This window comes from Mauremys mutica, chromosome 24, assembly GCF_020497125.1.
Source record: "Mauremys mutica isolate MM-2020 ecotype Southern chromosome 24, ASM2049712v1, whole genome shotgun sequence".
In the NCBI taxonomy this organism is placed as follows: Eukaryota; Metazoa; Chordata; order Testudines; family Geoemydidae; genus Mauremys; species Mauremys mutica.
Window position 1 is genome coordinate 9,354,634 of NC_059095.1, and position 24,981 is coordinate 9,379,614.

The 24,981-nt window shown below is 45.2% G+C and overlaps 1 protein-coding gene across 5 annotated transcripts in view; it reads right to left on the reverse strand.

Moving 5' to 3' along the window:
- Nucleotides 1-24,981, reverse strand: part of MLLT1 (MLLT1 super elongation complex subunit) — a 58,974-nt gene that overhangs the window by 20,551 nt on the left and 13,442 nt on the right. For all 5 annotated transcript variants that reach the window (XM_044998975.1, XM_044998973.1, XM_044998974.1 and 2 more), the window contains exons 3-6: nucleotides 22,452-22,534; nucleotides 8,268-8,411; nucleotides 5,859-5,984; nucleotides 3,052-3,597 (exon numbers count right to left, since the gene is read on the reverse strand). In XM_044998975.1, the coding sequence (XP_044854910.1) occupies nucleotides 3,052-3,597; nucleotides 5,859-5,984; nucleotides 8,268-8,411; nucleotides 22,452-22,534 (899 nt within the window). The remainder of the gene's footprint in view (nucleotides 1-3,051; nucleotides 3,598-5,858; nucleotides 5,985-8,267; nucleotides 8,412-22,451; nucleotides 22,535-24,981) is intronic.

Sequence of the window (24,981 nt, forward strand, 5' to 3'; positions counted from 1 at the left end):
GGGTCCTGAGTTGATTGGGAGGGTGGGGAGGACGGGGAGTAGCTTGGAAAGAACTTCCTCCAAGACAAATTAGCTGGAGTCTTTTCTGCCTTTCCCTGGGATGGCAGGGATTATCCATGAATGTCAGGTGATCATATCACACATGATCTTACAACCACATCCTATTTCTTATGTCTATATGTGAAGCATGCAGTGTTGGTCCCAGGATACCAGAGAGACACGGTGAGTGAGGTTAATATCTTGTATTGGACCAACTTCTGTTGGTGAGAGAGACAAGCTTCTGAGCTTCTGAAACACAAATAAGTGATGATGGGTAACAATGCTTTTTTTTTTCCCCTTTACTTTTTTTTAAAAACCAAAATTTCTACTTGGCAGGTAAGTCAACATTTCACTCCTGAAGTCCCTCTATCTATATCCTCCTCAGATGGATATTGTACATTATGACTGACATAACCATGATAAAAGAATGAGAAAAAAATTAGAGCATTTTAACTAATGTGATTACAGTTACAAATGAATAAAGTCAACTGCAACTGGCTGCATTACTTTTGCCAATTTCCACTGCTCAAATATGTTTCATAACTGCAGCCCCATATTTAAAACAACAGCTACACCTGTCTCAATTTTGTGCATATGGACTGTAGCCCAGGGGTAAGCAACCTATGGCATGCGTGCCAAAGGCGGCACACAAGCTGATTTTCAGTGGCACTCACACTGCCTGGGTCCTGGCCACCGGTCCGGGGGGCTCTGCATTTTAATTTAATTTTAAATGAAGCTTCTTAAACATTTTAAAAACCTTATTTACATTACATGCAACAATAGTTTAGTTATATATTATAGACTTATAGAAAGAGACCTCTTAAAAACATTAAAATGTATTACCGGCACGTAAAACCTTAAATCAGAGTAAATAAAGGAAGACTCGGCACACCACTTCTGAAAGGCTGCCCACCTCTGGTGTAGCCCTTAGTCTTCTGGCAAGTGTCCAGAAGCTGACCAAAATTTGGGCTCAGATTATTTTACAGACCATTGTCAACACCAATGCTAACTTAGCAACAAGCCTCTCTAGCTGTTTATTTTTAAGTATCACCTCTCATTGAGGCTGTTATAAAAACAATAGAATTTAAAATCATAACTCTTATTTAGATCTAAACATTGTATTACGTACTGCTGTGGGTAAGACCACCGTCCTGCCACAGTGAGGGAAGCTAAACCATTTTATACCCCATTCTAAACAGGAAGGAGGGAGTTCTTTTGGGACCAGCTTCATCCTGAGCGGCAGGGTGCATGGACATTCCACCAGGAAACCGAGTGGACAATCAGAATGCTGCTCTCTGCACACTTGTTTCAATTTTCCAAATGCCATGCAGTTCTCACCAAGGCCCTTCCTGAGTTTAATGCTGAATCAAAATATTAAGGAAAAGTCATGCAAAGGGCCGGGCTTGGAAAAAATGCCCTCTGCCATAGCCAGCCAAATTGGCATGAGGGTACGTGATGTCCTATCCATGGTCCAGTCCTCTACGGCTCTCTGCCTGAAATACGCAGGCAGAAAAGCAAATCACAGAATACACCAATGGAGCACTCCAAGGGCTCCTGTGATTCAATGCAGAACAGGTAAACCACCATCCTTGAGAGTAAAAGTGGCTTTTCGCCTCTCCCAGCAGCCATCAAAAACAGAGGAGAGATAACGAATGAATGGAACTCTCAGTTTACCAAGGCTACATCTACACTCTGAGCCAGGGGTGTGATTCCCAGTTCACACAGATATACTCATTCTACCTCTCATCAGAGCTAGCGTGCTAAAAATAGTAATATAGCTGAGTTGGCACAGGCAGCAGCAGCCTGAGCTAAGTGTGCCAAGTATGTACCTATGGGACTCGGACTGTATTCAGTACTGCTAGCCTGTGCCGCTGCACCCATGCTTCCCCAGCTATTTTTAGCACACTAGCTCAGATGAGACCTAGCACGAATATGTCTACATGAGCAGGGAATTGCACCCTAGCTCAGAGAGAGAGGCAGTAGGAAAAGAGGGAGTAGAGCAGCTGTACCCAAACTTTTTCTCATGTCTTCCCCCCTCCCCCCCCGCCCTCTGCCTTACCAGTAATGGAGTGTGTCTGGGCCTGCCCTGGCCGGTAGCGGAGATGTGGCCGGGCAGGGGGCCGCGGCTAGAGAGCGGAGCTGCAGACCGAAGTGGGGGCTGTGGGCCGGCAGCTGAGAGTGGGGGCCAGAGGCAGGGCCAGAGTGGAGCTGGGGCAGAGCGGGGCTGGGAGGTCCCCCTCCTCGCCCACCATGGCGGCTGGCCCAGGCCCTGCTGCCTCCCACCCCATGTTCCTCCACTGCACCCCCCAGAAGGGGTGTGCCCCACAGTTTTGGGACCACTGGTGTAGAGCTTATCGCAGCACCAGACATCTACACCACAGAACTAAACCTACTCAGCCAAGATTGGGGCCACACATTAATTTTATTACGAGGCCTTGTGATGATCCTGGAGCCACTGCAGGTGCCTATCTGTAGAAGAACCCTTCGCTTAGTAAGTTTGGTCCTCTGGCTAGGCTAGCAAGCATCAGGTAGTGTTTCTGAGGTCTGTCTAATGGTACCATCTTCTCTGTTCTTGCCATCAGCCTCAGACAAGTCACTACATTCTATTTTTACATTTATGATGCTTTTCCGAAAGAAAAATTATTTACTCAGTTCTTTAACTGGGACCAGGGCACAAAATCATGATGTTATCACCAAAGAAGTTGAAGGTATATTCAGATCTACACCATGTACCATAAATGTCACTGCAAAGAAACTAAATCTTAATGACAGACCATAACTTAGACACATGGGCGGTGGGTGAACCATGGGCTCAAGGATGCTAGCCCCCGGCCCAGCTCACCCCTTCCATCTGAGGTCCCACTATCACGCATTAACAGTTCATTATCTCACTTTCATCTAGTCCTCTTTGCAATAGGACTAGATCAAAGACTATATCTAGCTTGCATTTTTTCATGATGAAACCCAAGCAACATGCCCACCAGGCCAGGTAGGAGAAAAACCCTCTCTCACCTCTGATTTAAAAGAAGTTTCATCCTCTGAATTTGACTCCTCCATCTCCACGGGTTTTTTGATCTCCTTGGCTTCACTTTCAGATTTTACTTTCTCCACTTTGGCATTCATCTTCTCCTTGGTTTGTTTCTTCTCTGGATATGAGGAAGACGCGGTTCGGGGAGAAGTTCCTGGGATGTTCTTCACCCCTTTGGAGCTGCTCTTTTTTTGCTTTTTGGCGCTAGGCTTTGGTGACTCCACATTGGAGGGCCTCTTGCTGGAAGATTTTGGCTCCGGCTGTGGTCCACCCTTTGGAGAAGTGTTCTCCAGTTTGGTCTCCTTCAGGGACAGTTTTGGTTCCTTGAAAGCAGCTTTAGGAGGTGCTTTCTCGTCCTTAGGCAGTTTGTTCTCAGCTGGTTTTCTGGAGGAATCTTTCAAAGGCTTGCTTTGTTCTCGTTCGAGGTCTTTGGAGGAGTTTTTGCTCTCAGAGTCTTTCCTTGGCCTCTCTCTATGCTCCTTGGTTACTTTGTGTGGTTTGGATGCTTTACTACTGTCCTTGTTTGCATCCTAAAATTTAGGGACAGAAACACAGAAGCTACGTAAAAACCTGAAACTCAGTACAGCACTATAATCCAAATGTGCACAGACTATGGTGAAGAATATATTACTTCATGTAAGTGTTAAACATAAGGTGAACTTTTATACCAAGCTGTCCTTTTAAAACAGACATTTTAGGAACAAAACAATTCAATGGAAGAGACTTATTAGATCTTTTACCCTGCCAGAGTAAGCTGTGATCACACCCATCCCCCTCCAAAAATGCCTTACCTATCAAGCATGAAACTAATACTATGTTGGATCTTAGGAAAATGACTGAGGTCTCTGACACCTGTATCACAGCCAAGGCTTCCTGCCACAGCAGATCTTTAGCTTAACAAGCAGTACAAAACACACCCACTCAGTAGGGACCTGCCTATCTCAGGGGATAAAAATGCATAATGAGGAGTCCTTTTCCTTTGCCACTTTTGGATGACAGCCCCAATTAGTACGCACACACTGCTCTGCCATCATGGAAGCAGGACAGAGGGGAATGTATGGAATGACTGCATGGAATGGGACAGGAGAGAAAGCATCTCTAATTTAGGCCATGTCTACATTACCCCTTATGTTGGCAAAACTTATGTCACTCAGGGGTGTGAAAAAACCCACCCATTTGAGCGACATAAATTTCGCCAGCATAAGTGCTCGTGTGCACAGCACTACGTCAGCGGAAGACACTCTCTTGCCGACATAGCTACTGCTGCTCGTTTAGGTGGTTTTATTATGTCGATGGGAGAGCTCTCTCCTGTCGGCATAGAGCGGCTATATGAGCAATCTTACAGCGGCACAGCTGTATTGGGACATCTGCGCCACTCTAAGCTTGTTAGTGTGGACATGGCCATAGTCATTCTTCCCGATTCAGCATTTTCTATCTAATACCGGTCCAAAAATCAAACCAGCCACTATTAGACAAGCAATACATGATCCAAAATAATTTTTCCCTGTTGCAGCCTATAAGAAGCAGGACACGGCCAAAATACAGTAACTTTAGAAGAATGGAGAAAACATAGTAGGACCGGATTACAGCATGGAATAAACTCTTTGGTCACTAGAGAGACAAGGTGGATGAGGTAATACCTTTTATTGGACCAACTTCTGTTGATAAAAGAGACAAGCTTTTGAGCTTAGACAGAGCTCTTCTTCAGGTCATTTGGGCATTCGGTTTGGCCATTAATTTTTGTAGCTATGCAGACCGACAGAATACATGCAATCTGCTTCAAGGCACATTGCCTGTGGGGATCATGAGAGAATTGCCCTTGCTATGTACAAAAGCCTACACAAGGTCAGCTGCATTAGGCTGGTTCAGGCTAAAGGTGAATTTCACCTTCTATTAGAGCCTCTGGGAACTAGCTATTGCTGCAGGCAGCATATCAAAATCTTCAAACCACTGGCCTGATCAGGTACAGCACATCTTGTGCTCTTTACATGGCCAAGCATTCACACCGCTAGAGTAAGTTTTGATTCTCTAGTCAACCTCTCCTTCCTGCTAGGAGGTTGAATTCCTCAGGGACTCTGACCACAGCTATTGCATGAGACGGGGCAAAAGTTGAATTCAATTACTCTATATCCAGTGATATGGAAACAAGTTATAACAACTGGAAATGACTTTAAAAGAAAGCTTTACTAGCCTCAGTTAAAGATATCAGCTCTAGCAGTTGAGCATGTAGGCTTAGTTCACAAATATTCACAAATCCTGCCAGCTTTAATTTTTCAAAATCTCTTCAGAGAGGCCAGGAAGTCACAAGAATTCTAAAGGCATTCTGGACGAGCGAGAGAGAGAGAGAGAGTAACAGGAGCAGTGGACTCAATAGGACTCCACTAGGGACATGTTGATCTATGAATTTCCAAAGCACTGGTCACTATACTAGGTAGGGATTAAATAATAGCCTGTGTAGGTGAGCTACTAGAAAGGAAACCGAAGCTCCTCGGAGGCATTTAAAGGGTTAACATGTCAGGTACAGAGGATGACAACAGTGGTTACAGAGTGCTGTACCTCCTCCATTAAAAGCTGAGGAAATCACAATGCTGTTGCTTGGAAGGCAATCCTACAGAGCAAATACAACACAAATTGCCTGGGACACTACAGTCTAAGGAAGAAGAAACCCCAGATGCTTAGAGTAAGTAATCAGATTTAGTTACTACAGAGGAAACTTCACTTTTGAGTGCATTTCCAGCAACAGACCCCTGTACTCCAATGCTCAAAAATAAATGCAGCATGCCTCACTGACCTTTGACCCATGGGATGGTTTGGTCTTCTTGGGATCAGAGAAGGCAGAGAGCGGTATTGTGGGTAACATAGGGTAGTCAGGACTTGGCCTGGAGACCGTTTCTGCTCCTTCTGGCATTACCATCACCTAGTAATAAAGAAGAGAAGTGATATACAAGTAAGGAGAAATGTTGACTATTTTAACATGGAGTACTCTTCAGCAAGTAACTTTTGATCATTTCTGACTATTATTATTTAGGTCTTTTTTCCCTTTAAAGAGGTAAGAGATCTCCTGAATAATTCCAGTTAAGATTCCCAGCTCCAATGACAATGTCTAAACAGAGAACATTCAAAGGGATGAGTTTGGGAGCAAGATGCAATGCCAAGTTTCAGTTCCACCAAGGGGAACTTCAGCACCCTGTGTACAAGTAGGATGCATAACTGTGGCTATGACCAAGAGAGTCTGGAGACACCGAGAGTAAAATGCACCAGCCTCTCTTATGCCCTAAACAGTTTGGAGGCAAACTGGGGGCCAGGGGAGAGCAAGATTTCACAGAATATGAAATAGTTGGATTCTTTCAGCTAAAAAACGTCCATGAAAAACAATTTATTGGCAAGATCAAAAGCACAACATATGGACAGCCATGAGAGGCCAGAATGTCCTTAGGCTCCTCTCTATGTGGCTAAAGTAATTCCCCTGAGAATTTGGGGCTGAAAGAAATCTCTTCCACATTTTTTGCCAATGAGCTATGGGACCAATAAGATTTTTGATGTGTCATATCAGATGTGACTCATAGTTGATCCACCCAGTTTCTAAATAACGGCCAGATACGATGTTACTCTGATATCTGATGATTTTAGTGATGTGCGAGAAAAATGCATGACTAAAATCCTATAAAGTACAAGTGTCAAAAAGCAAATAGTGCTCAGCACCATCCTATGGCTGAAATAAGCCTCTTCTTCTTCATCCTCATTGCAGGAGGATGTGGGACTTGTGGGGAACTCCTGGGTAGACTGATTTAGAATTTAGTCAAGTAAATTAATAGTTCCACTTCTGGGATCTTCTGCTTACAAACTTCCTCATGGAACAAGACTATTTCTACCACCCCAGGCCAGAAAGATGGTTTTAGGTAGACAACCTTTTTGCAATTAATTTAGGAATACCTGGAATAGTAAGGTGCTTGACTGGACTGGAGTCATGTATCAGGTGAGGCCTAAAACCCTGTCACATTACAACCTCAGCTGAAAGAGACTAAGGGAAAGACTCACTGTCAAATATTAGAACCCTGACTGCAAATTTGCCAGATCTCACAGGGAATGTGGGCCACGGTAACTTGCTTAGACCTTATATAACTATTTGGCAATATCCAGTGAATGATTCCTCGGTACCAATTTCCACAGAACCAGTAATGTACCCACTGTGGCTGCCCATGTCTTCATTATTGCAGCTTTTCAAGGATCTATCTAGCCTTTTCTCCATAACTTTACTTTTACTATTTACTTTCACATTTTCCTTTCTCACCTGCTTTCACTTCTTTTTACCACTATTTGCCTCCATTCTCCATCACACAATCTTGATCCTCCATATTTCCTATTCTCCTTTAACTCAGTTTCCTTCATTTTCTGCTTCTCCTGGCATTTAGTGTCTCTCTCCATTTCCTCCTCCTCTTTTCCTTTCATTTTAATTCAGTCTCTATTTCTCCAACTTCATGTTTCTAATCTCTCCGCAGACATACCAGCTTTAAAAAAGGAGACATGATGAAATGCTTCCTCTCTCCTCCCCACCAGCATGTGCAGAGAGAGAATGTTTTCTCACATGCAGAGGCGTGTTCTCCTCTGAGCCTGCTTTAAACAATCTGGCACCCAGAACTTCTCTCTGGTTCTGCTTCCTATGTGATAGGCAGCTGATGCCAGGAATAGGGGACACTTACTGGCCAGAAGTGCCAACTATTAAGCCTACTTGTGGGAAAGAGGAATAGCGACACTGTAAGATATCTTTTTTCTTGAGCCTCCTTCTGTATATTGGTACATTTGGAGGAAGTTATTGACACAAACCAGTTCACAAAAGGAGCTCACACAATCTGAAAACAGCCAGATGGACAAATAAAATGCCACCATCCACAGACTGGCACCTGCAGCCACAAGTTTATGGCTTGGCACAGTGTGCAGACAAATTTATACTGAAAATACAAGTGCATCAGTGAGCCACACAAGCATTTCAGTTAGGTCACCAGAACCTGAATCTGGGATGGCCCCAAGACAAATGCAGCAAGTGTCCAGTTGAGATTGTTTATAATAAGGGTATCTAAATAGCTAAGTTAATCAGAAAACAGCTGGGTCTCAAGTACAGAGAGAACCCCCAGAATAGAATTAGTAGGCTACACCTTTTCACTAAAAGTCTCTTCGCATCCCTGGTTCTTCCGGCACTCACCCCTCCAGCCTTAATAAGTTTGTGTCTGAATTCCTTGGTGGGGTTGTTGAATGTCAGTTTCTCGCAGCGAAGATGGTTCACGGGTGGGTTTCCCTCCAGATTCAGGAAAAGGTCATATGTGAAGCAAACTTTCTTCGGTTCCTCCTAAAACCAAGAAAGCAGAAGACTCATGAAGGGTTTTGGCAAGTGTGCTAGGTTAAGAGGTTTCAAATGGTCAGTCCTAGGAATACTGAATAAACTCTTGAATGAATGTCACATTCATAACAGAGTTTTTCATCTTGGGATCGCAGAGTTTTCAAAACCTAGGTACAAATACCTCATTTTCTAAAATGCCTGCAATGACTGCAGTTGCCAATACCTCACACCAAAACACTCAGACATGAATTTCCTCTAGAGTGACAATCTATAGATAAGGATATTGACTGACACCTGCTAAAATCGATTGTTTACAGGGATGCTGGTCTTTGTAAGGCATCCAAGGTCCAAGAAAGAAGGTGCAAATTTTATCCATTCCACCTCTTTGGTACAAACACACAATCTATCTATTCAGCCTCTTTGGAGAATAATGGAACTATAGTTACCACCATTAGAAACATATTTTGCTTTATTATTTAGGGAAAGGACAACTCCTGGACTCCAAAGGGGTGCGGGTTCTAGAAAGATTAGCCACTGTGAGGGAAGGAGTGCTAGATATGCAAAATCCCTTTTGAAATAAAAACTGAATGAGTTGGGTGGAAGCTGATGAATGGGCAGATGCCCTAGTCCTTTCAGCTTTCCAAGTACTGTAAATGAGCCATCTTTATCTGATGAAGTCTGGGATCTGTATACAAGTCAGACTGTTTTCCTATTTGTGGCCAACTGATTCTGTTCCACCTGCTGCATCAGTGAAGAGAGTTCTCATGCATTTGCTGTGTGGGACGGACAGACAGTATGGGGCAGAGCACTGCGGGAACTCTTTCCATACAGGTAGACAATTCCTTAATCTTCTTCAGAAAAAGCAGGAGTGTCATCTCCTCAGTCACTCATCCTTGTAATATCAAGGAACTAGGAGAGTCCATAATACTAGGTTAGCAAATGGACAGACACTTACTAGTTTTAGTTCCCAGGTTTATATTGTTAAAGGTTTTACAAAAGATAATACGAATATTGTTTGTCTTCAGTGCTATGAAAACCAACAAAAACCTGTCTCCTGCAATTGATTCCTTGTACTAGGTCAGGAGAACCAGGAAATGAAGATGTACACAAAAGTTTATTTTTGTCATCCAACCATAACGCAATTGGAGAAAATAAACAATGTAAGTGGTGTAAAACAAACCAGGTGTTTAAAACGGAGTTAGTAATCCAAGGTGAGGCTAGTAACAGAAATAAGGGTTTTAAATACGAGTTTTATGCTGACTGCATCCCTTTCACGTATCACTGGCTGCTAGTTTTTTGGCTGCTACTAACGTAAGTGCAGCCATTAGAGAGAGGGGAATTCTCAGCCATTGTGATGCTTTATCAGTCTCTAAGCATATGTCAGGGCAGTGTCTAGTTCTACTGCTAATGGAAGGACTCAGCTTGCTGCAGGAGTATCACATTACACACACAGATAAGAGTAAGGGTATGTCTACAATACAGTCACTGCTGGGAACAGATGCAGTGCTGCAGATATGCTGCTGTAGTATAGACATCACTACAGTAACAGAAAGGGTTTTTCTGTCAATGCAGATAATGCACCTCTCCCTCTTCTGTCAACATAGCTGCATCTACAGTGTGGGTTAGGTCAGCCTAACTACATCACACAGGGCGTGAAATGTTTCACAGCCCTGAGTGAGGTAGCGAGGAAGTTCTCAGATGATGATCCTTAAAGTAGCATACAGCGCTACTAGGGAGGTGTAAAATAACAGATTTCACTAGAAAAATAGAATGGAATGCCCATCCGGCCCAATTTGCATCCCAGGCAGGGGTAATAAGTGAAAGAACTGTTTTAGTTGGCAAATTGCAGGGATAGTGGTCTCTAGGAAGAGAAACCGTCCTCTATTTGCCTATTTAAGGCTATGTATCACCTTTAAAACTATAATCTCAAGTGCTTTTCTCCTCTCTGGGGATTTGCTGCCCACGTGTCCCCATGACACCACTGAGATTAGACATGTCCTATTTATTACAACAGGGAAAAGCCTCAAGGACCAGAGTGACCCTTCTTTCTTACAAACACAGGGAGCACAGAAGCTTGCTTCAGACTAACAGTCTGTTCCTACTTTAAGGAGGGAAGGGAGATTTTAGCTCCTTACATCAGGGGCAGACAAACCTTTTGGCCTGAGGGCCGCATCGGGTTTTGTAAATTGTATGGAGGGCTGGTTAGGGGAGGGGGTCGTGGACCAGCCCCCACCTCCTATCTGCCCCCACCCGGACTCCTGCCCCATCCACACATCCCTGCTCCCTGACCGCCCCTGGACCTCCGCCACCCCATCCTACCCCTCCTCTCATTCCTGATGGCCCGCCTGGGATCCCTGTCCCATCCAACCACCCCTTCTCTCTGTCCCGATTGCCCCCGAAACCTCTGCCCCTGACTGCCCCCCCCAGTACTCCTGCCCCCATTCAACCCCATTCCCCCCCCCGACCCCTATCCACACCCTCGCCCCCTGACCACCACCCCAAACTCCCCTGCCCTCTATCCAATCCCCCCTGCTCCCTTACCGCACCACCTGGAGCACCGGTGGGGAGCCGGGCCATGCTGCTGCCACCACCATGCAGCACAGAGCACCGGGTCAGGCCGGGTTCTGCAGCTGGACTGCCCCAGGAGCTCACAGCCCTGCCACCCAGAGCACTGAGCCGGCAGCAGAGCAAGTGATCTGAGGCTGCAGGGAAAGGGGACAGCAGGAGAGGGGCCGGGAGCTAGCCTCCCGGGCCAGGAGCTCGGGGGCTGGATGTGGGCCGCGGGCCATAGTTTGCCCACCTCTGCCCTAGAGAGTCACACTGGTGTCCTCCTCTCCCTAGTCCTTTTGTTTTACCCTACCCCTTTGTTTAGGTACTACAGTCATCACCCTGATAGGCTCTTATTACTCAAATCCCTCTCAGAGATCCTTCAAAAATCAGTGCTGCTGAACATGGCCAGAAGATGACAATTGCCAGTGACTCAGACACTCTTGAAGGCTAAGTAGACACCCTCTCATGTTTCTGACCGTAGGAAACGTCCTGATCTTCTCCTATGTAACAATGAACTGTTTGGTCACAAGATAAGGCTTAGTATGGCTGGAAGCTGCATTTCCATTATGCCAGATTTCATTAGCGAGTATGCCACACAGACTGCCCTACAGCTACCCAAGCATTCTTCAAAAACAACGAGGAGTACGGTGACACCTTAAAGACTAACAGATTTATTTGGGCATATGCTTCTTCAGATGCATTCTTGTCCACAGCAGGACAGCACCAATCCATTTCACCATTGTACATATTTGTCCATCACCCTGTATATTGATACTCCATTTCCTAGGACCATCCCGGAAAGCAATGCTTCAAGAAATGCTACTGAGTATAGCAAAGGGGACCCTTCTGAAGCTGTGTGAAGCCTTTCAGAAGATCCCATACTTGCATGCATGCATTCCATGCATGTCACATTCAGTCCATAACATTCAGCAACTTCACAGCAGTCTGTCTTACTACAGATCCCATCCTGCACTTTCATTTCCCAGTATAGTGCTGCTGTTATACAAGAACAGATCTAATGAAGTGCCGGCAATTCTCAGACCACACAGATTCTGGACGTTTGCCATGGGGGGAGGGGGGGGAGAGGATGGACGCCACTCCCCTTAAGAGCTAAGCCACTGTTAACCTTAAAACAAACATGAGAGACCTTAGGAGTCAAGTTTTTAGTCTCTAGCTTCCCAGGCCAGAGGAGGACTAATGTGCAGATGATTGTGCTATAGCACAAAGGTTTTGGGGCTCTCAGGTAAACAGTGTGAACATACTGCATACAGATTACATGGATTTTAAAGACCCTATCTTCACCTAAGGAACCCCTAAGGTAAGTTTTGGAAAATCCAGTTTCTCAGTGCTATGTTAAAGAGCCACTGGTACATCTTAATTAATTAGCCTCTTAGAGTTGATATGGATACTTCCACCGCTTCATGTTCTGTATGTATATCTCTGTCTCCTTACTATATGTTCCATTCTATGCATCCAAAGAAGTGGGCTGTGGCCCACAAAAGCTTATGCTCAAATAAATTTTTTAGTCTCTAGGGTGCCACAAGTACTCCTGTTCTTTTTGCAGATACAGACTAACACGGCTGCTACTCTGGTACCTCACAGGTTTTCAACTCTAGAAAACAAGCATTTTTAAATAAAAAAGGTATCGTACCAGAGAAATGACTGCAAGCAGCCTTAAACCAGAGAGTTGCTAGTAAGTATTTGTTTCTTCAGTGCTGTGTTTACTGACCACTAGAGCTTAGAACCCTGTGAGTCCCAAAAGGTTAAGATCATCCAGTTTCTCCCCCAGGACTCTCCAAACACCTAGAAAAGCCCAAGAGCACCTCCACAACATGATTTATTACAGGCTACTCACCCTTCAATTCTAAAGTGAAAGTCCCAGTACGTCTACAAGGCCAGACTTCAAAGCCATTCTAAATAAGAAACTAGGTTTTCCATTCTTCCTGTCTGAAACTGCCTTAGGTGCACAGTTGCATGCACTGCTGCTCTTCTCCCAGGCCTCAGCTACATGTGGCATGAGGACTCAGCACAGTTATTTACTTGAGTTGTTGAGATTAGGGCTGGTAACTGTTGTAGACTCAAATGATCCCAACATAGAGCCCAACCTCTGATGCTGATAAGTATGCCAAGAAAGGGAGAGCCAACTAAGCACATTCAAATAGATATGTGGCAAGATTAATTTATAAGAAGTGACAAACAGATGCATAAGGCGAATGGCAAAACATTTGCAGAGTCCAAGTCCCTTCTTAACGGGACAGATCTCTTAACTCTCCAAGAAGGCAGTTAGCAGGGATGTTTCAACAGTGTCTCTGCAATGCTAAAACTTGCTAGAACTCAAGTTCAAGTCTAAGGGTTAACTCAGCCCTTCATGCTGTTAATCTTGTATGGATCTTTTCAATTAGAGGCCTTGGAAACTGAGGTTCTGTCCACTCCACGTGGACAACAATCCCTTAATCCTGACACACCATTAAAGGAGCGGACCAGGAACAGCCTACTGCAAAGCTTAAGACATGTCCTAACCAATTTGCAACCACTTTGAGTTCCATTCAATGGACACCTCTACTCCCCCGACCTGTCACCTATCGGATTGCCTTATGCTTGATTCCTCACTATTCTAGCATCCATTTGCACTCCGTCAATTACCACCACCTACTCCTCATTAGTTACTGACATTTTAAAATTTTAATAAAGGGTTAAAGTTCTTGTGACAGTTTTATATGTCCTCGGTCAAAAGTTCCCTTCCTGCCGGTTGGGCTAGGCACCACATAACTCCTTCAGCACCAAACTGGAAGACCTATGAAAGGCATCAAGACACACAAGAAAACTTAGGCTGAAGAAACATAGGCTTGGTCTACGTTACAAATTTAGGTTGAATTTAGCAGCGTTTGATCAGTTTCACCCTGCACCCGTCCACACGATGCAGCCATTTGTCTCAACATAAAGGGCTCTTAAAATCGATTTCTGTACTCCTACCTGATGAGGGAATTTGCACTGAAATCGACCTTGCTGAGTCAAATTTGGGGTAGTGTGGACGCAATTCGACGGTATTGGCCTCCGGGAGCTATCCCAGAGTGCTCCATTGTGACCGCTCTGGACAGCACTCTCAACTCCGATGCACTGGCCAGGTAGACAGGAAAGCCCCGCAAACTTTTGAATTTCATTTCCTGTTTGCCCAGAGTGGAGAGCTCATCAGCAAAGGTGACCATGGAGTCCCAAAATGGCAAAAGAGCTCCAGCATGGACTGAACGGGAGGTACTGGATCTGACTGCTGTATGGGGAGACAAATCCATCCTATCCAAACTCTGTTCCAAAAGACGAAATGCTGGAATATTTGAAAAAAATCTCAAAGGGCATGAAGGACAGAGGCCATAACAGGGACCCGCAGCAGTGCCGCGTGAAACTTAAGGAGCTCAGGCAAGCCTACCAAAAAACCAGAGAGGCAAACGGCCGCTTCGGGGCAGAGCTCCAGACATGCCACTTCTATGATGAGCTGCATGCCATTCTAGGGGGTGCCCCTACAACTCCCCCCCCTGTGATTTGACTCCATCAATGGACTCTCATGCAACAGGGATGCGGATTTAGGGAACAAGGCAGAGGAGGAGGAGGAGGCGGCTGAAATTAGCGCACAACAAGGAAGCGGAGAAAATGTTTCCCCCAACAGCCAGGAACTGTTTATTACCCTGGAGCCAGTACCCTCCCAACCCACCCAAGGTGGGCTCACGGACCTTGAAGGCAGTGAAGGCACCTCTGGTGAGTGTACAATATTTACAAAGGTACATGATCTCTCACACCAAATCGGCAGGCCCTCAATATAAGAGTTAAAATGCGACCTTGTAAAGAAAGCATACGTGCTATGTAATGTTAACAGCTTAGTTCACCGTGGAAGAGTGTACCCATTGTTCTCTAAAATGTGTCTCTTTAAATACTATTTTTTCCCCTCCTGCAGCTGCAAATGTTTTAACGCTCCCCCTATCATCTCCAACCCAGAGGCTAGCGAAGATTAGAAGGCAAAAAAAATGCACTCACGATGACATGTTCTCTGAGCTCATGCAGTCCTCCCACACTGAAAGAGGCCAGCAGAATGTGTGGAGGCAGACAATGTCAGAGTGCAGGAAAGCACAAAATGAACGCAAGAGGACAGGAGGGGAGGGACGCGAGAGGAGACGTAATAAGGTAAGGTAATAATTGGAGATATACCAATCTCCTAGAACTGGAAGGGACCTTGAAAGGTCATCTAGTCCAGCCCCTGCCTTCACTAGCAGGACCAATTTTTTCCCCAGATCCCTAAGTGGCCTCCTCAAGGATTGAACTCACAACCCTGGGTTTAGCAGGCCAATGCTCAAACCACTGAGCTATCCCTCCCCCCCATGTGGGAGGGATAGCTCAGTGTGGTGTCAGTGTGATGAAAGGAGGCATGAAGCAATGCTCAGGCTACTCGAGGATCAAACTCTGATTCTCCGGCGTATTGTTGAGCAGGACAGGCAGCAGGAGGAACACAGAGCGCCGCTGCAGCCCATGTGACCAACAGCCCTCCTCCCCAAGTTCCATAGCCTCCTCACCCAAACGCCCAAGAACGCGGTGGGGGGGGGGCTCCGGCCACCCAACCACTCCACCCCAGAGGACTGCCCAAGGAAAAGAAAGCTGGCATTCAATAAGTTTGGAAGTGCAGTGTGGCCTTGTCCTTCCCTCCTCTACCACTCTACCCAGTGCTTCCCTCCTCCCCCACCTCTCCCAGGCTACCTTGGCAGTTATCCTCCCATTTGTATGACAAAGTAATAAAGAATGCATGAATTTTGAACAATGACTTTATTGCCTCTGCAAGCGGTAATCAAAGGGGAGAGCGGTTTATTTACAGGGAAGTGGAGTGAACCAAGGGGGCAGGTTTTTAAATCAAGGAGAAAAACAGAACTTTTCAAAGCTTCTCTGATGCGCACTGCGCACTACTGTGCTCTTCTAGTAGCCCTGGTGTCTGGCTGCGCATAATCAGCGGCCAGGCGATTTGCCTCTATCTCCCACCCCTTCCTGTGAAAGGAACAGGAAAAAATTATTTCTCGCCTTTTTTCACTGTCACCATATGTCTCCTGGGTGCTGCTGGCAGACGCGGTACTGCAGCGCTACACAGCAGCATCCCCTTGCCTTGCCTTGCGGATGGCCGACAGTCCAGTATGACTAGTAGCCGTCATCATCGTCCCGTGGGTGCTCCTGGCTGGCCTCAGCGAGGTCGGTCGGAGGCGCCTGGGCAGACATGGGTGCTCCTGGCCAGCCTCGGTGAGGTTGGTCGGGGGCGCCTGGACAAAAATGGGAATGACTTCAGGTCATTCTCTCTAAGTTTTATGTAATGGAGATTTAGTCCTGCCTGGAATATCTTGCCAGCTGGAGGCTTCTGCCTCAGGCTGCTCTCCCAGTTGGCAGCACCGCACGGTTGCACCTACCCCAGCCTACCCCTTGCGCCCATGGCTCATGAAGCCTAGACCAGGGGTCGCCAACCTTTCAGAAGTGGTGTGCCGAGTCTTCATTTATTCACTCTGATTTAAGGTTTCGCGTGCCAGTAACACATTTTAACGTTCTTAGAAGGTCTCTTTCTATAAGTATATAATATATAACTAAACTATTGTTGTATGTAAAATAAATAAGTTTTTAAAATGTTTAAGAAGCTTCATTTAAAATTAAATTAAAATGCAGAGCCCCCCGGACCGGTGGCCAGGACCCAGGCAGTGTGAGTGCCACTGAAAATCAGCTTGCGTGCCGCCTTCGGCGCCCGTGCCATAGGTTGCCTACCCCTGGCCTAGACAGTAGTAAGGAGCAGTCCAACTATAGGCTGAGCAAATGCAGAATGGTGGTTCACTCTATTTCCCTGTAATCCAACAGCCCTCCCCTCCCCACTTTGATCTCTGCTTGCAGAGGCAATAAAGTCAGTGTTGTTTCAAATTCATGCATTCTTTATTACTTCATCACACAAATGGGGGCATAACTGCCAAGGTAGCCCGGGAGGGGTGGGGGAGGAGGGAAGCAATGGGTGGGGTTGTTGTAGGGGCACCCTCTAGAATGGCATACAGCTCATCATTTCTCCGGGATGTTTGGGGCTCTGACCCGGAGCGGCCGTTTGCCTCTCTGGTTCTTTAGTAGGCTTGCCTGATATTCCAGGCAGGACTGAATCTCCATTAGACAAAACTTAAAGAAGAGAATGAGCTGGGGAGTCATTCCCATTTTTGTCCAGGCGCCCCCGACCGACCTCACCGAGGCCGGCCAGGAGCACCCATGACAGCAGCAGACGGCACAGTATGACCGGTAACCATCTTTGCCAACTTGCAAAGGCAAGGAGCTGCTGTTGCGTAGAACTGCAGTACTGCGTCTGTCAGCAGCACCCAGGAGACGTACGGTGACAGTGAGCTGAGCGGGCTCCATGCTTGCCGTGGTATGTCACCTGAACAGGTAACCAGGGAAAAAAAGGCGAGAAACAATTTTTTGCGGTTGCTTTCACCAGGGTGTGTGTGTGGGTGTGTGTGTGGGAGGCCTTGATGATATGTACCCAGAACCACCCGCAACAATGTTTTTGCCCCATCAGGCATTGGGAGCGCAACCCAGAATTCCAATGGGGGGTGGAGACTGCGGGAAAGCTACCACAGTGCAACGCTCCGAAAGTCGACGTTAGCCTCGGTACTGTGGACGCCCACCGCTGACTTAATGCGCTTAGTAGGGACACACACAAACGACAGTATCAAATCGATTTCTAAAAAATCGACTTCTATTAAATCGAACTAATTTCGTCGTGTAGACATATCCATACTGAACAAACTCCAGTCCATCCAAAAAGAAAATGGCTAAAACAAAGCAACAAATATGAATGTAAGATGAATACAAAAGTACAAATATTGCTCCGTTCATCAGCAGCCCACTAGAAAATGTTGCAGGGCTGATTAAGAAACAGATAAGGAATGCTATTGAAAAATGCAAGATCACAGCGTGGTGTTCTGATTTAAAGCACGAACAAAATAAAATAGTAAACTAAACTCGTTTTTTTCAGCATGCTACAATTAAATAAGAGATAAAGAGGTCAAATCTAGTCCTTCTCACCCCCAATCTGTGCAGGAATTTCCCCCTACAGCACCTTAAAAGTACTTTCTTCAGTAAAGTTTCAAGTGTCTCAGGTAAAATGGGTTCTCTGCAGTTTCCCTGGAAGACGATTCCACAAAATTAATACATCTCACTGACAGGAAGATTCCTGCTATTTAGCCTAAAATTTTCCTTTGCTCATTCCATCCCTTTTCTCCTAGTTACACTCTTTTGGATCACCATAAACAATTAACTCAAACCCTGAAGGAGACTTGTTAATGCAAAAGAAGTTTTCTTCCAAAACAAATATTAGACAAAGTAAAAAAACTCTTAAATAAAAGCAAAATGTTGGATAAGAACCAAATTGGTATCTCTCCTTCCCCACCCATCTCCCTTCTTAGTATGTATTCCATTATATAAATATTGAAAATCATCTCTCTTTTTAACACTGCAGTTTGAAGATGGAAAACTTTATTTAGGTCTTAATGCAATGGTTTTTGATACCTATCACTTTAATATCTTCTGTCTGATCTTGGTAGAACGTGAAACTGTATTTGGTTCTTTAGTTTTGATAGTTTATAATCATTTGGACAGTGTCCACACTGTAATAGTGGTTGAAAACCACAAACCGTACCTATATTTTGTGTTGTAGATTTAAGTGGGTGCTGTTCTGATATATGTATTTGGAAACAAGCAGCAGGCTGTGAGAAATTTCAGTACCACCAGATTTCTGGGGAAGGAGTAGGAGGAAGATTGCAATGCCTTTACTGTAACCGGTTCATACTGATCCAATTACAGGAAGAAATAGAAAGGGTTTAAAAATAGAAGTGGGCAAGCTAACATTTTCAGTCAAACAGTCCCAAATGAATTGGCAGTTACTATTAGTCAATTTCACTTTCACAAAACTGCTTTTCACATGATCTGCCGAGAACCTTCCATTTTATTTTCAGGCTTGATTCCAGAGGCAGGAGCTCTAGCTGGCCACCAGCACTAGATTAGCCATGAAAGGATCCCCCCCCACCTTTACGGTATGAAAGTCTTATTGCCCACAGAGCCTACTCTGACATTGTGGAGGACTCAAATCATTTGCCTTCAGATCATTAGGATCTTTTTTCCAAATCAAATGGACAAGAATTTAATCATTCACCCACCCATGATGAACCAAATTACAGTATAGTGAAGGTGAACACACACAGTCAAGGCAGGGCCACATGGGGTTGGGGGTAAGAACAGCTCCCAACAACACCTTCAGTACTCTGCCATCTCTGCCTTCTCAGAGAGGCACCAGAATTAAACATGCTCCAGCTATGGTGGTGCTGGGGCTGCTGACTCTCCCAAACTCCAACTGGCCAGCGAGAAAATTCAGAGGACGGAGTTGACTGGCAGCTTTATACCAGGCTGCCCAGAAGAACCTGATGAAGCTCATTGAAGATGCTCTCAAAGTAAGATTCTCCAATAGTACTAGATGGCAGCATGCTTCATTACGCAAAAGGTAAAGAGTACATTGGCTCCAACAACCACTGCTTCCCATCTTCGCAACGATTCAGAAACTAACCAAACGGGAAAGTGGAAGAGTTAGAGGAGAAACTAAAACCTTGGAATTAAAAATAAATTTAAGCAACCCATGAAAAAGATGTACCCTCGTGGATTAGAAGTCCACTGCCTCTCCAGTTTGTTTCCACCCTCCTACCCCTCAACCTTTCAAAAGGCTATTAAAAGTGGTATTGTTACAGGGCCTAAACGCGTCATAATTCTCAATTCACCAGGAACACAATAGGAGGGTCAAAACTAACAAACACCTCTGAGTCACCAAGTGGACACATTTCAACCATTCGCCAAAACTGTCAAAATTCAGAGATTTTAAGACCGGAAGGGACCAGCGTGATCATCTAGTCTGACCTCCTGCATAGATACAGGCTACAGAGCATTTCACTAACTGATTGTTATATCAAATCCAAAACTTCTAACTAAGCTAAAGCAGGGGCATCAAACACATTTGGAAGTGAGGGCCAAATTCCATATTTAATTATGACCCATGAACTGAGATATAAATTCAGGACTATATGTGCCCACAATATATAGCAGACCTGCCGCTGATATCAGTAGGTTTGCACAGCGATCTTGGGGAGGATACAGCCCCAAGTGGTTTAGTAATAAACATTTAGTTATTTATTTGTTCAGTGCCTTAACGTCACTTTCATCACTCAGCGAGAAAGCATGCTTCCCTATAAGCCAAAATTTGTATTTGCATCCGATCTGCAAACATGGCCCACGGATATCCACCGATTTGCAGGACTCAAGGAAGAGAGGGCAGGATTACTAATCTTCTTTTCTGTTTCTCCTCCACTTCCAGATCTTTGGGATTTTCCTCTCTTCTCCTCCTCCCCTCTCCGCATTTCCTTCTCTGCAAAGACCCTCAAAATGGCTACTGTCTTCCACTGTTCTCAATGGGAAAGAGAGCACCCCTGCTTTTATCAGTTAAGATGGACACCATGTCCCTAATATCTGTGAAGGAAGAGATTTAAGTAGTCTTTTGCAATTATGACCACCACCACCCACTGTTCCCCAAAAGGGTGAAACCAAGCTACATTCAGGGAAGGTGGCAGCCCTTTATGCCATTAGGTGGCAAAGAGGGGACACTGACGGCATGTGAATAGGGGAGGAAGACAGGGAAAGCAATATGGAGGGCAGGAAGGACCATCGAGTATGGGTGCAGGAGAGAGAATGTGGGGAGATGGGAGACTGAGGGCATGTGAAAGACAGGTGATTATAAGGTAGCATGGAGGGAGAATGCAAGTGGGGCAAAAGAATGGGAGGAAAATGGAAGAGAGGAAAAGACAGAGATAGGGGAGAGAAGTGAAGAGCAAGTGAATGACTGTTCACCCACACCAGGAATTAGGAGAGTCCCCTCCCAGCTGCCAAAGGGGAAAGGATCACAGTTTTGTTTGATTATTTAAAGGTGACTTCTGAACCTGAAGTGAGTGCAGGGAGGGGGAGGTGTGGCTTTCACCTAAAAGCCTTCAAAAAAATTGAAAAGGAAAAAAAGTCACAAACTTTATCTATTTAAAATCTCATTACTTTTGTGGGTCTGGGCAAAGCTGCTTCCATCACCCACCCTCATGCCCCAGGCACTGCAATCCCCACTTTTCTTTACATGCCTTGGGCTTCCCCATGTCCTAGCCTCAGAACGATGGCAGTCTTGGGCAAAAAAAGCTTCCAATGCTATGTCAGAGGTGCTCCCTCTGTGGCAAAACATGGGACATTTATTGGACTTGCTCACCAGCTCATTACTGCTTCAGTAATAAAGGTCAGCGCTCCACAAGCTGCAAAGGGAAAGCAGACAAACACACCAAACATTCACATCTAATAGTGCTGGGAGGTGGTAGTGTGGTGAAGAGAGGTGCAGAAGGCAAGGATGGAGATAGCCTAATGTGTTCAGTAAAGGAGGTGCTGGAAAGCAGATAGGTAGAGTTACGGTATTGGTGTGTGGTATACAGTAGTTGTGGTAATGGTAAGGTATCTGCCCATGGGTGAGGAAGTAGAGGTTATGTACTGTTAGGTGGCTTAATGGTTTCATTTCCTAGCTTTTCTGGGTTTGTGTCAGCTATATTATACATAACAAACACAACTGATTCACACTAAATTTTGTGTGTAGTAACCAAAAGAAGGGAACGCTCAGTACTCAATCACAACAAAGAGTTAATGTGAAATTGAATATACAACCACCGAGTGCAAAGTTGGGTTTGACAAATCCCTTCTCTGTAACCTTCTTTAAGTCATGTGGCATAGGACTTAAGACAGGACTAAACTGTATCTTCATTGTATGCAGCTAATACTGTACCACATTTTAACTTTCATATTGTTATTGCTGAATCTTAAGATTTAAAGTAGTTAGCATTTTCTTTTGGGATGAACATAAACTCAGATCTATAGTATCTACTGTGAATTACTATGTTCAAGACACACAAGTCTTAGGTTTGTGTCTACACACCATATTAATACTGGTATAACTATTTAGGTTAAGGGTGTGATTTAAAAAAAAAATAGCAGTACAATCCTTAGTGTGGAAGACATTATACCAATATTAAAAGGTGCTTATAGTTTACTCCTGTATAGCAAGACAAATAAGTTATTCTGGTATACACACCTTTATATCAATATAACTGCACCTCCACTTGGGAATCTGTACAACTATACCAACTTGTGTTTAGACAAGCGCACAACTTGCTACACTATCCTTACATTACCTTTCTATATAACATTCTCTCTACCAGACAGGAGTGTTTCCTTTCAAAGTCTGGCAGAAAGCTTGCTGTAACTTCCAACAATCAGAGCAATTTCTGTTTATCAGAGCAATAAAAAAAACACAAAATGGTCACTGCCAAGCAGTTTAACTGTCTGATGCAGTTCAAAGCAATCAAAACAATGAGGCAAATAGGACTCTACCTTATTTTTGAAGTATACTTCAATGGGCATAATGAAACCAGCATAGCCAGACTCCTCCACTTTGTAAGGAGGCTCCTTGCACACTAAGAAAAAAGCAAAACAAACATTAGCTTCAGACATAATGTAACAATATCCAAGATCAGAGCAATTACAAGGATGAGAAATGAGCCTATGACAATGCAGGGCAAACCTTTGACCTTTATAACAATACAGAATAAGATCATATGCTTAATTAGGGGTAGGAAAACTGCTCGTCCGCTACCCTCAAAAATAAAAGGTTACTCACCTTGTGCAGTAACTGTGGTTCTTCGAGATGTGCGCCCTATGGGTGCTTCACTTCAGGTGCAAGTGGGTCTCTTGAGCCCTCAAATCAGAGATTTTCTGTTAGTAGTGTTTGTTCGGCCTGCGCATGCACCCTATACAACCTCATGCTGAGCTACGAAGGTATATAGGGTTGCATGGGGAAACCACACTCACTTCCTTCTCTAGCTGAGTGTCCAATAAGAAGTCAGAAGCACAGGGGAAGGACGGCAGGTAGTGGACCACCCACAAGGACACACATCTCAAAGAACCACAGTTACTACACAAAGTGAGTAACCTTTTCTTCTTCTTCAAGTAGTGTCCGTAGGGCTTCTCCACTTCAGTTGACACCCAAGCAGTATCCTCACAGGGAGAAGCGAGCTTCGGAATTAAGTACAAAAGACTGAAGACAGTACACCAGAACAGGCTCACTAGATCTGGCAGCATGGACTAAGCAGGGCCGGCTCCAGATCCCAGCGCGCCAAGCAGGCGCGTGGGGCGGCATTGTCGGGGCAGGGCGGCATTTGGCTCCGGCGGACCTTCCGCAGTCATGCCTGCGGGAGGTCCACCGGAGCCCCGGGACGAGCGGACCTGCTGCAGGCATGACTGCGGCGGGTGCGCTGGTCCCGCGGCTCGGACGGAGCTCCCGCAGGCATGCCTGCGGATGCTCCACCGGAGCCGCGGGACCACGGAACCGTCAGCAGCCACTTCTGCCCCGGCCGCGGGACCGGGGAAGGGTGGCGCGAGCGGCGCGCTGCGCCGCCCTGCTTGGGGCGGCGGAATTTCTAGAGCCGCCCCTGGGACTAAGGCATAATATTTAGAAAAGGTATGCACCAAACCCCAAGTAGGAGCTCCGCATATCTCAGATACTGGAATGTTTTTGAGTAACACCATGGAAATTGCCTGTGATTTGATAAAAAGTGTGCCATAGTTCTTTGGGGAGGCAAAACACCAGCTGCATCACAGAAAGCAGTAATACACCCAGAGATCTAGCGTGACAGTCTCTGTGAAGAGATCATGGATCTCTGATCTTTTTGCGATAGAGACAAGAGTCTAAGTGATTTCCAAAACTGCTTGGTCCTATCCAGATAAAAGATCAATGCCTGTCATACATCTATGGGAAGGGAAGTTTCCCACTGAGATTTATATGGTTTAGGAAAAAATATTGGTGGATAAATAGAGTGGTTAAAATGGACATCTGACAGCACCTTAGGGTAAGAACTTTGGGTGCAGTCATAGGGACATCTTGTTCTTGAAAAAAAATATAGCTACTAGAAAGGCCATCTTCATAGATAAGTGAAGTAAGAAGCAGATCAAACTTTATGCGGCCCCCATATCTGTGTACAAGGTTGAGATCCCATGTTGGAGTAGGATTCTTAACCCTGGGGTAAAGGTTCCCCAGACCCTTAATAAATCTCAATGACATAAGGTGAGTAAAAATAGAAAACCCTTCTAGTGGGGAATAAAATCCTGATATTGCGGTGAGATGAACCTTACTAGTTAAAGAAAATTGGGTTCATTAAATAAGTCCAGCGGACAACTGAGAGCAGAGAAGATTCTGGCACAAGGCATGAGGCAGACACCAGTGGTTGAACCTCTTCCATTTCTGAAGGTAAGTAATTCAAGTTGACTGCCTTCTACCATTTAGTAATACTTGTCCATCTGTTTGATAGGAGTACTCTAATCCCGGGAACCATGTAGAGCCATACTTGGAGACAGAAGACCCCCTAAGCTGTGGTGAAGCACACAACCCGCATCCTGGGAGAGGAATTAGGGAAAGTCAGAAGCTTGAGCGCTGATTGGACACACAGGTGATGCAAGTAAGGATACCAAGCTTGCCTCAGTCTGGTCAATATAACAAGGATAACCCTGGCCTTTTCCTGCCTGATCTTGTTCATCACTCTTAGAATTAGTGGTATTGGACGGAAATGTGTAGAACAAGCCCCATTTGTCCAAGGAAGGAGAAAGGGTCTCTCAAAAGAAAGGCAATGTAGACCTCCTCTTGAGCAGAATAAGGGGCATTTCCACAGGTACACCTATTCTCCACATCCAGCAACAGGAAGTCCCCACCTCTGGAATATCCCATGAAGGATGTGAGAGTCCAACTCCCATTCATAGTCCTGGAAGAAGCACCTGCTGAGCATATCGGCTGTGACATTCTGAACTCCAGGAAGGTAAACAGCAATCTGATGGGCTAATACACCAGTTCCATAACTTCGGCACACAGAGA